The following is a 12,295-nucleotide window of genomic DNA, read 5'->3' as shown; positions in this document are numbered from 1 at the left end:
CAAAGAATATAGTACTGACTGCATTCATTAGGAGCGTGGAAAATACAAATCGCCAGATTATAGTTTGGGGTCTCTACACGCAGCACAGCCATTCACCCAAGCATAAGTGCTGGCTGAATGAACACTAAGGGGAGTGTTCTTGGACTTGGACATCCCTTATCCCCCAACTTAAATGCCACTCAGATGTGTGAAAAGGGAGTTTCCCTGTAGTTCTAACAGCAACCACTAGGTGGTGGTGTGCTGCAATATAAAAAGGGATGACACAAACACTGTAAGGTATTTTTACTGGCCGGAGTTCAGGTACACTTAGGGGCATATTAATTATGTTGTGTAAAATGGAGAGAAAATTCGCCACACATCGCCAGGCTTCGCCGTGTAAAAATGGCGTAAAATCTGTGTAATTGTTTTACGCGTTTTTTCTTCCACCGGAACTTATGGAAAATAATGGCGTAATATCCGGCGTTCAGATGGCGATCTTACTCCGTTTTTTCAGCGAATTAGTTTTACACAGCATAATAAATACGCCCCTAAGTGGCCAGCTCAGGTGGTAGCCAGAGACCAGAAAGGAGATTGCCTAAGCAAAGGGTATGCTTGACGTGAGTACCGGGGAGAGTCCTAAGGGAGTGTCTCTTGATGGGAGTACCGGGGAGAGCCCTAAGAGAGGGTCTTCTGGCGTGAGTACCATGGAGAACTCCTAAGAGAGGATCTCTTGGTGGGAGTACCGGGGAATAGGCCTAAGTGAGAGGGTCTCTTGAGAGAAGTAAGGAGAAAGTACCTGAACCTGCATGATATACTACTGGATACTCTGTGTGAATACAATAAACAAGTTCATCTGGTTAATCAGCACATCCAGAGTCTTGGTTAATTCCTCAAGGATTGGATCCTCAATTGCCTGGTAAGCAACCACCCCAAGGGGGGCATGGTCCCGGGAGTTGCAGGGAGTCCATATACAAGGAGGACTGTACAGAGTTTCCCAGGGAGGGGTGTTACAGTTCAACCTGTCCCTGCCCTGGGTGGAGGCACACCAGCAGATAGTGTACCTGCTCCCCCATAGTAAGCAGGGACACAGGGCTCCTGTTAGCGCCATGCGCATACAATTGCGTGTTAGGAGTAGCAGCACCGTCAAAAGTGGGCTACATTTGGAGGCACTGCTGAGATCAGAGCAGGAATCATTAAGCAGAAAGGCCCTAAGGGAACTGAGGCCTTGTGTAACAGTTGAACCCTCCCTTCCGACCGTGCTAAAATTGGGCCACCCTGATCCGCATCCAAGTGAGGGATTTGGCGCAAAAAGAGCAAGGAAAGGCTCTTAGCCAATTGGGTTGCAGGGCTATTGGCACCAAATGGACCTGGAAAACACGCGAGAGCAAGCATGAAAGAGGAGGTGTAACAAACCATTTGCATTGGTACCGCCCACTTGCATGGGGTGACCAACCGGAATTGTTGTAAAGTGCGCCAAGAGGCTTGGGCATGACTGAGAGTGTGACATCACAGCGTGAGTCAGCAACAGAGATAAAGAGTGTGCGCAAGTGTCCGAGTGATGATGCAGGGTACCGCTACATGTGGATCAGAACATTTGGAGAAAAGGTTACGGCGCATGGTGACTCCATTATGGTGTCGTTGTGTGGGCAGTGTGGGGCTGATGCCTATCAAGCCCTAAATACTGCTAAAGGTCAGTGCCAGCAATGCAACCACAAGTGTTGGGTGGGGCCCCTGAGAGGGAAGGCCCGACCCAGTGAGAAAATGGTACAGAGGGCCACACTCACGTATTGTGAGAAGTTTGCCCAAGAGGTGTTGGCACCCCCATCCCACCTGCAAGCCTTGAAAGAGATGACTTGCCCCCTTGTGAGGAAGGTTGAGGTGCTTGGAGGAGGGTTGGTGGCAGGCAGTACTCCTGGCTGGGAGGAAGATATAGAGGAGACAGAGGAGGATGGAGCATTCAGTACCCCTCTATTTAAGCTGCCGGATAGCTTTTGGGCACCCCAGAATATCTCTCGTGAGGAGGAGAAGGAGTTTTGGGTGTTGCCCGGCCGGGCAGACCCAGACATCTTCTGCAAGGTATCCCGCATACAGAGGGTGATTAACGTTAAAATTTACCGCTTTTGGGGATACTACATGCCATATGCACCCCTCTGGGTGTATGACAAAATGGAAAGTCTGATGGATGAAGGAAAAGACGGTTGGCAATTCTCTCACTCACCCTGATCAAGCAAAAAGGATGGCAGCTTGGCGATTTGTCAGTGCCATTGAAAAGGAGTGGTGGTGGGGGTGCACAGTACTGTGCCACACTGTGCACAGCTGCGGCAGGAAGAATCCTGAGCCCCAGTACTTCAGCACAGAAGTCACCCTGCCATCTGGAGAGATGGTGGAGAAGCCCATCCTAGGTATTATGCCCGTACGAGGACATCAAGGTGAGGTTCACCTACATGGTGTAAAGCCCCAAGGGGCAGGCTGAATCCCACAAGAGGGAACTGTGTTCAAGGGGAGTGGCACCTGCTGTTGCGGTGTACCCCTCAGGAGGGACTTGTGTTCTTCCAAGGAGGGACTGTGGGGGTTGGGGGAAGGATGCCCACACCACAGCCAACCGGCTGGTTGGGGAGAAAGTACCGCTTGTGTTTAATTCCCGGAGGGGAGATTTTGAGTTGACCCAGGAGGGTCCGTCGGTCAAGAGAGGACTGACTAAATACCCACCCGTTATGGAAGGTATCCCAGGGTGCTGATCCCCTTGGGACATGGACTCCCTCAAGGAGAGGTGGAGACTTGATTTTTCCAGTTCAATAAAGTTTGAGAATGGTTAAGCGCAAACAGTTATCCTCTCCAATTATTTGAAGTGTGTATAATTTCTTAAAGGAACAGTAACATCAAAAAATTAATGTGTTTAAAAGTAATTAAAATATGATGTGCTGTTGCTCTGCAAAAAACTGGTGTTTTGTTACAGCTACTATATAAATAAGCTGCTGTGTAGCCATGGGGGCAGCCATTCAAGCTGGAAAAAAGGAGAAAAGGCACAGGTTACATAGCAGATAACTAGTAGATAAGCCCCATATAATGGGGGTTTGTCTGTTATCTGCTAAGTAACCTGTGCCTTTTCTCCTTTGAATGGCTGCCCCCATGGCTACACAGCAGCTTACTTATATAAACTATAGTAGTGTTTCTGAGGCAAACACACCAGTTGTAGCAATGCAGGGCAACAGTACATTATATTGTAATTACTTTTATACACTTTCATTTTTTTGGTGTTACTGTTCCTTTAAGAGAACTGAGACTCTTTATTGGGACTTACACAGAGACTTAAGGGATCAATTGAAAATGTCTATGTGTATAACATTTTCTTGCGGGAAATCCATTGTACCCTTGACAGTTCTCAGGAGAGGCTGTTGAAGCCTGATGTTAAAAGTAAGTATGAGTAATGGTATTTGGGTTTGTATGAGATGTGTCAGCCAGGAGGTGACAAATTTTCAGCAGGGAGAATGTAGGGATCCCAAAGATTTGGGCCCCTTAGTCTGATAGAGTGCAGTTTCACATCTGATTTGTGTTCAGCACAAAACAATACATTATGGGGCCTATTTATTATTCTGCGACTAAATTTGGTACACATTACCAGGCTTTGCTATGTAAAAACCAGTGTTATTTTTTACACCTTTTTTTCTTCTGCCAGAATTTATGTCAAATAATGGCATTAAGTCTGGTGTTCAGACGGCGGAATTTGCCATTCATTTTACACATCTTTTTACACCTTTTTTTGGCAAATTTAGTTTTACACAGCATAATAAATAGGCCCCTTATGGTGAGAAGGGCTGAAACAATGACCAGGGCACCTTAAATAGAAAGCAAAAACACATAGGGGCCCATTCATTAAAGCACGATTGAGATTTTTTTTAATTTTTTCTAACTTATAGAACATTTTGTAATATCCACAATAATTTCATTAAAATTTCACGACTTTTTCGTGGTACGTTCGTTATTTCACGAAAAAGTCATACTTTTTGCAATGACTATGAAAATTAAGTTATTCATTCTAGCTTTGGTATCGTGACTATCTTTTCGCCAGGTAGGGTTTGTAGAGTGCCATTGAGTCCTATGGAAGGCTTCTAACATCATACATTTTGTTTCAAAGCCAGAAAGGTTTTTGTGCCATTTACGATCGTTTAGATGCGAAAAATTTTTGACTTTGGGATCGCAACCACAATATTTTCGTACGACCAAGAAAAGAATTTTCGCACATTTTTACCTTTCTTTCTCCTTTAAAGGAGAACAATCCAGCTATGAAACACACTTATGACCACTGCAGTCATTCCTAAGCAATGCATGCCTAACATTGCCAGCACAGGCAAACACTTCCCACTCATGTGAAGTGAAAGCAAATGCCAGCTAGAAAGGGCATTTTGGCTGCTGCTTTTCCTCCTAAGAGTACTATAGCAGATTAAACACCCGCAGGACCAGTTTATTAAAATTTAAGGTTGGTTGCTTATTAACAGTCTGGTTAAAGCAACCTTTTTTCAAGTCAAATTAACAAAAAAGGCTAAGTTTATTTTATTAACTGTTATTTAAAGTAATTTGTGTTGTTTAACTGTTGTAGTTTCATTTTTTAACGTTTTCGTGGTTGATCGGGTTGTCAAATTATTGGGTGGGGCTGCGCATGACCCAACTGTCTTGGTACATATCGGTACTAATGAAAAACGTAATGGTAGGTGGAGGACTTTAAAGAGTGAGTTCAGGGTCTAAGATTGAGGAAACGTCCGCCAATGTCATTTTTTCTGAAGTTTTGCCGGTGCCACAAGCAAGTTTAGGAAGACAGTGGGAGTTTAGGGAGCTAAATGCATGGCTAAAGCCTTGGTGTAGGAAGGAAGGGCTTGGGTTCCCAGAGCACTGGGCTGACTTTTGTTTGGGGTACAATCTATACAGCCATGATGGATTTCACCTCAATGGAAGGGGTTCCACTGTGCTCGGGGAAAGAATGGCTGGAGGAGTTTTTAAACTAGGCAAGGGGGGGGTTAAACTAGAGTTTTATGGGGAAGCTAGTGTAGGCCTGGCAGTGGATTAGCAAGAGGTCATGGAGTAGGAGTGAGGAGGCATATAGTTTACCAGCTAAGGAGCCTCCTCTGTTACAAAAAAACAACCTAATAGTAACCTTTGATCCATTACCTAATGTAAATATCAGAGGGAAACCTAGTAACCTCCGCTGTATGCTGGCTAATGCACAGAGTTGTCAGGAAAATTTGGAGGACTGGAGTCTATTGCATGTACTGACAATTATAATATAATTGGTATCACTGAGACCTGATGGGATGTAACCATTTAAATGGTTATACCCTTTTCAGAAGGGACAGAGGGATTTAAAAGGGTGGAGAGATGTATCTTTATGTTAAATCAGATTTAAAATCATGTGCTAATGAAATTACCAAAGACAGCAACGGGGAGGGTGTGGAATCCTTTTTGGTAGAGATTTTAGCAGGGCTAAAGGTTACAAAAAAAATTATCATTAGTGTATGCTATAAACTCAGTTATACTTTGTGTATAAGTGAGGAGGATGAGACCCAGCTACTATTACAAATGGAGGAGGCTTCGCAACTTGGTCAAGTTATTTTCATGGGGGACTTTAATTATCCGGACATTGACTGGAGTAATGGGGTGACTAAGTCACAAAAAGCTAGTAGGTTTGTAAATATGCTAAATAACAACTATGTATTTCAGGGAGTTCAAGAACCTACTAGGAATGACTCTCTTTTAGACCTGGTAATATCTAATAATACTAAATTCCTCTCTAACATTTGTGTGGGTGAGCATTTGGGGAACAGTGATCATAACAAGGGGTTTCTCTTCAACCCCTTGGCTGTTGCTCCCAGTGGAAGAAGTACATCCCTCCCCTCTCACCCCTAGTCTTACTTTCTCAATGCCTTGGACTGAAAAGAAATTTGTATCACCCCTGCATAATGCAAAGTGTCTTGTTATATTACTCTTCTCAGTTGCTAAAAGATTTATTATCTGACTTAGATGTTCCCTTATCCTTTCCTTCAGTGATCTATTAGTACAAACCACATATTGCTTCTGGCACTTCAAACAGGTAACTAGGTAGATGGCTGTAGAAGTGTTACAATTAATATAAACCCTGATCTTATACCTCTTACTTGTAACAGTTGATTTAAATTTTTTAGAGACTTTTGTATGTTGGCAAGTTACACTTACGACTACCACATTTATAATTCCCCAAAATGTAAAGAAAACTCTGACTATTTTCATTCACCAAATCAGTAAACAAACTCAATGACACTAAGTGCTTAAGTGTATGTGCTCGCTTAGGAATAGCACTAATTCCCTGATTCAGTACACTGATAAAATCATTATCCGCATACAGTATAGGCAAGTATCTTTTAAGAATATTGAGAATCTTATAATATTGTTTACTATATCTAGTGATGAATGGAATTTTATCTGCCCATTTGTGACCTTGTTTTTTCTCACTTACCCAGACTACTGTATATACTTGAGTATAAGCCGACCCGAATATAAGCCGAGGTACCTAATTTTACCTAAGAAAACTGGAAAAACCTATTGACTCGAGTATAAGCCCCTCAATTTCATCGACCAACCAACGACTGTATTGCATGTAGTTTGAGTACACTCTTGATAAATACAGATGAGAGGACATATCTGAATGAGCCTAGATACCCTACATGTAGCATTTGTCACTATCTCCATCTTTGCTATTGGAAGTGTGGGACCTAGGTGGAGGCAGGAGTTTAGGGGACCTACATAAATAGCAATTTCAATATATATGTTTATAGGTAAAACAAATCACATTCTGGACGTTTTTTGATGGACTTCAGCTGTGAGGCCCAGGAACATCTTGTTATGGATTCTGCTAATCAGCACCTAATAAACATGTCTCACCACAAACATTTGAGCAAACCCTTAGCACACACAATTCTGCATTAGAATAAAGTACTTACGCATCCCTTAACGGCTCGCTGTAACACCAGGGTAGATTCCCACAGCTGTAAAGAGCATGTGCCTGCCAATCCTACACTGCCCCCACAACTATCGTTCCACTTCATGGCAAGCGATTTTCGAGCTACAGGTTTGAAACCAAACTGACTGCTGACTACGTTTGCTACGCGCTTACAGTTCAGCGCCATCTAGTGGCCGCAAAGCAATAGCACCAAGATGCCTCTCAGTTACATCACGCTAAGCCGCGGGCCCTGCTGCTGTGGCAGCCGACTTTTATTCTACACGTCTTTAGCGTAGAGGGCCGAGAAAGCGTGTGCAGTGCAGCGATCAACTCGTCAGTTACGTAAAGGCAATCACTAGCGCCGAGAGGGCGGGTACTGCAGCTCATTACCCGGGCAGTGAGACGTTACGGGGTGAAGGAATATCACGCATGCGCGGTACGTGACCTCATGCGACTTTAACCATTTGGGCTCTGGCAGAGGCGGGCGCCGCACAATGGAGTCGGACGGGTGGGTTAGTAGAAATCGCGGAAGGAAGCTTTCACGTATATACCCGAGTATAAGCCGAGGGTCACTTTTTAAGCACATTTTTAGGGCTGTTGTGTTTTAATTTGTATCAGCTTTAAATTCCTTATAAACTAAATCTGCAAAGTTTTTTTGCTTCATAATTGGGGAGGGGGGGAGAGAGCCCTTAGAAGCAGGCAGGCAGGCACGGGAAATCTTAAGCTGGCCTGCTATTTAATTCTTCGTGGGAAGAGCAGAGAGGGGGCACAATCCTTTGAAGTTGAAGATCAAGCCTGCCTGCTATCTAGTTCACAACGCCATGCAATGCTATGCGAGGGAGGGAGGGGGAACTCTTTGAAGCAAACGGCAAGCTGAATCCTCCCAGTTTATGACGTAGTCCTTTTGACAGATTGAGAAGCTACAGTCGGGATGCCAGACAGTCGGGTTCAGGATCTTCAGAAGGATTTATGAAGAAACAGGACTTTTAGGAAAAAACAGTCAACATGACCTATAGGTAGGTTTGGAAGTAGGTTCATATTTTTATAAGAAATTTTTTGGTGTCAGTATCACTTTAAGTTTAGATGATAATATCTCATACAAAGTTCTCAAACTGCTCCTGACCTCATCAATGTACCGTAAACACATCTTAAGGTGCCCTCTCATAGCTGCAGAGATGTGGGTCTCCTCCCACCAACCCATATATAGGTAGTAATTGTATCAGAGGACCCGAATAGTAAATATATTTTTCTAAATGGTACAGAACTGCAAGAAGACCCTATTTATATGGGATGGAGGAGTATAGCGTGCTCACCAGAGAGCCCTGAATGTGGAGAGAAAGGAGCTGTTAGCCTGGGTAGGTGAGAAAAACAAGGTCACAAATGGGCAGATAAAATTCAATTCGTCACTAGATATGGTAAACAATATTATAGGATCCTCAATATTCTTAAAAGATATTTGCCTATACTGTATGCGGATAATGATTTTATCAGTGTACTTAATCAGGGATTAGTGCTATCCCTAAGCGAGCACATACACTTAGTGTCATAGAGTTTGTTTACTGACTTAGTGTCATAGAGTTTGTTTACTGATTTGGCGAATGAAATTGGACTTTTCTTCACATTTTGGGGAATTATAAATAGGGTAGTCGTAGGTGTGTAACTTGCCAACATACAAAAGTCACTAAAGAATTTAAATCAACTGTTACAAGTAAGAGGTTTAAGATCAGGGTTTATATTAATTGTAACACTTCTACAGCCATCTACCTAGTTACCTGTTTGAAGTGCCAGAAGCAATATGTGGGTTGTACTAATAGACCAATAAGGGAACATCAAAGATAAAAAATCCCTTAGCAACTGAACAATGTATGGTCTGTATTAAAATGAATATAATTCAAATAGAACCCCACTTGCACAATGGGGCTATATATAATTTTAACAGCTATTTGCAATGTTATTGTAAGGTATAGCATAAATACGTTTCTTTGAAAAGCATTTCTTCTTTCCTTTGAAAAAAACTTGTATTGTGTTACTAAATGATTTTGCTATTTCACTAAATGGTCATGCTGTTAAAATGTAGCCAACGGAAAGTGAATGGTTAAAGTGTTTAATTTTTGTGACTTTGACGTAGTATATTTTTTACTGAGCATTTATTATACAGAACCTTGCTAATGTTTAAAAAGCTAAAAAAAACCCTGTCAATCTATGTTTGATATGTAGGAAGTGGTGTCTCCCTTTAAGCAAAAATGGTTTCAATGATGGGTGGGGCAACTTTGTGCTTAAATATGTGCTTTAGAAGCCATGGGGGTCACAACTGCCTATGAAAAAGTACTGGTAGGATACAAAACGCGTAAGGCAGCATTTTGTGGGGTCTGATTTTTCTTTGAATTTTTGTTTACCAGTGGCTACACAAATAAGTGGCTTAGGGTAAGAACTTGTGGTAAAAGCACATGGGACACATAGGGTCCTTTGTTGCCTGTAGAAAATCAAACTGCCAGTGGGCAGATCACTTAAAGGAGAAGGAAAAGCTAAGTCACTTGGGGGTGCCAAAATGTTAGGCGCCCCCAAGTGACTTGAATCGCTTACCAGCCCGGGGTAGCAGCGATCGATTCCTCCTTCCTTCTTCGCTGCGCACGGCTTTTCACTCTACTGCACATGCGCCTGACTCTCAGTCAAGGCTTAACTAAGGGGGAAGGAGGAAGCGCTTCCTACAGGTACTCCGGGCTGGTGTGGTTTTCTCCTAACAGGGGCACCAGCCCGGGGCACGAGGTAAGTCAAGTCACTTGGGGGTGCTTAAAGAGGAAGGAAAGGCTAAGTCACTTGGGGGTGCTAAAATGTTAAGCACCCCAAGTGATTTGAATCGCTTACCTCGTGCCCCAGGCTGGTGCCCCTGTTAGGAGAAAACCGCACCAGCCCGGGGCACCTGGGGCGATGCGCTTCCTCCTTCCGCCTTCGTTTCCCTGAGACTTCAAGTCCGGCGCATGCGCAGTAGAGTGAAAAAGCCGACTTCTCTGTTAAAGTTCGGCTTTTCACTCTACTGCGCATGCGCGCACAGCGAAGCAGGAAGAAGGAAGCGATCGCTGCTACCCCGGGTTGGTGCGGTTTTCTCCGTACAGGGGCACCAGCCCGGGGTAGAAGGTAAGCGATTCAAGTCAGTTGGGCGTGCCTAACATTTTGGCACCCCCAAGTGACTTAGCCTTTCCTTCTCCTTTAAAAATGTATTCCCATTGCTGATGCCAAGAATATTCTTGTCTAAAATTGTGTTGTGAAAATGCCTTCTTCCGTATTTTCACATGAAGTAATTCCTATATTGTAAATGCAAAGGTGTATTGAGTCACTTTGTCACCTAAGGAAAGCACAAATATCCCACAAGTGACAAAGCTTTTGGATTCTGTCCCTCTAGGTTTTAATAATAATGTAAAAATTAAAAGGTGACAGACAAAACCCACAATTATTGCCTAAAAAAATGCAGAAGTAAATGTTGTGAATGATTTGATTACTTGTAGCCCTACCCAATAATATCATTAGAAGTGGCCTGTGACCAGTTATGGGCACTTTTATTGGTACTTATTATAGCATTGATCAAAATGCCTATTGTGCTGTAGGTCTTACGCATTATGCACTGACATCAGAAGTCTTGCAGTAAAGAAAGTTATAATGTAATGGTAATATAAATACCTTCATTTTACATGACTTTTATACTAACTTGAAATTAACTTCTTGGTGACGTCTACTAAATGTATAGTTTGATTTTAGGAGTACTGTACAAACCTAGTTATACTAACAGGGTTGTTTTAATAAATGGGTAAAAGGGGCATTTGCCCAGAGCTACCAAGGTGGCAGGACCCACCATCAGACTTTTCATCTGGTATAACTTCAGTGACGTTTCCCCCTCATTTTAATCAATCTTGGAGAGCTCTACAACAAAACCAGTTTTTTTTTTTACTTCAACTTGGAACAATAAAAATCTGATATATTTAGTGGAGACGTTTTTCTTACATGCCTCCATTTTGTGATTTATCCAATCCTGTGGATTTGGTCTCAATTCTTTTTCAGTTAGCACATAACATTTGATTATTATCTGTCTTATTATATTCAAGTTCACCTGCATGAGCGTAGTACAGCTATTTTATCCATTATCTTGATACCCATTAGCCAGAAAGTTCCAAATGAAGGAAAGGCCATCTCCTATAGACTCCATTTTAAGCAAATAATTCTAATTTTTTTTTATCTCTGTAATAATAAATCAGTACCTTGTAGTTAATGGTAACTAAGATATAATTAATCCTTATTGGAGGCAAAACAATACTGTTTATTTTATTTTTAAATTCATTTTTTTAGTAGTATGGTGTATACTAGTATTAAGGTATGGTGATCAAAGTTATGGAAATACACCTTAGTAAGAAAACCCTAGGTTCAGAGAATTCTGGATAATAGATCCCGTATCCCCTGTTAATATAACTAATTTGTATTATCAAAATTCCGTGGGGTGGCTTCTGGGGCCAAACAATGCAATCTTTGCCCTGGTACATTAAAGCCATTCTAAAATATTTTGCACACTGTAAACTGTTTGAAGCCTATTTTAATAATTTGGTTTTACACATAAAATTGTAACATAGACAAGAAACATTATTCGTCATTAACAATAAGCAACTGACAGATACCTCATGCCTATTATTATTATTAACATTTATTTATAAAGCACCAACATATTCCACAGTACAATAAGTGGGTTTCATACATTGGACATACAGAGTAACATATAAAGCAATCAATAACCGATACAAGAGGAGAAGAGGGCCCTGCCCAAAAGACTTTACAATCTATGTTAACTTTAGCCTTGTTTCACATTGTGCCAGATTATTGTATAATTAAACTGCTTAGTTTAAAGCTGATCTCCTAATGTACTTACCAGAATACACTGCAGATACCCCCAAAGTGAGCAGGAGGGGAACTAGACGCACATCCATTCTGATAGTATACAGATCAGGCAAAAGACACGATACTGTACAAGGCAAAGCAGGAGATAATGACACACACAACACTGCTCTCTCTGTATATCCAGGGTGTAGCTGTGCTTTGTCCTGATTGAGCAGTGCAGGGAGAGATAGCCAATAGAAATTCTTACAAGAAGTTATTCATCTGTATCTAGGCAGAATCCAGAAGAAAAGGTTACGGGCATTGGAAGAGAAAGTGAAAGAAATGTTAGAACAGACTGCAGGAAGAACTGAAACTATTTATAAGTATAATATCTATATATACAGGTATAGGATCTATTTTCCAGAATGCTTGGGACCTGGGGTTTTCCAGATAAGTGATGTTTTCATAGTATGGATCGCCGTGCCTTAAAGG

The 12,295-nt window shown here is 42.0% G+C and overlaps 1 protein-coding gene across 1 annotated transcript in view; it reads right to left on the bottom strand.

Moving 5' to 3' along the window:
* hla-a (major histocompatibility complex, class I, A) overlaps window positions 1-11,926 on the bottom strand; it is a 93,247-nt gene extending 81,321 nt beyond the window's left edge. The window contains exon 1 of the mRNA NM_001113065.1: window positions 11,856-11,926. Coding sequence (NP_001106536.1) covers window positions 11,856-11,913 — 58 coding nt within the window. The 5' untranslated portion in view covers window positions 11,914-11,926. The remainder of the gene's footprint in view (window positions 1-11,855) is intronic.
* Between the last annotated feature and the right edge of the window lie 369 nt (window positions 11,927-12,295).

The sequence above is a fragment of the Xenopus tropicalis genome, chromosome 8, assembly GCF_000004195.4.
Source record: "Xenopus tropicalis strain Nigerian chromosome 8, UCB_Xtro_10.0, whole genome shotgun sequence".
Classification (NCBI taxonomy): domain Eukaryota; kingdom Metazoa; phylum Chordata; class Amphibia; order Anura; family Pipidae; genus Xenopus; species Xenopus tropicalis.
The sequence above is the reverse complement of the archived record's forward strand: the minus strand, read 5'-3'. Positions and strand labels throughout refer to the sequence as shown.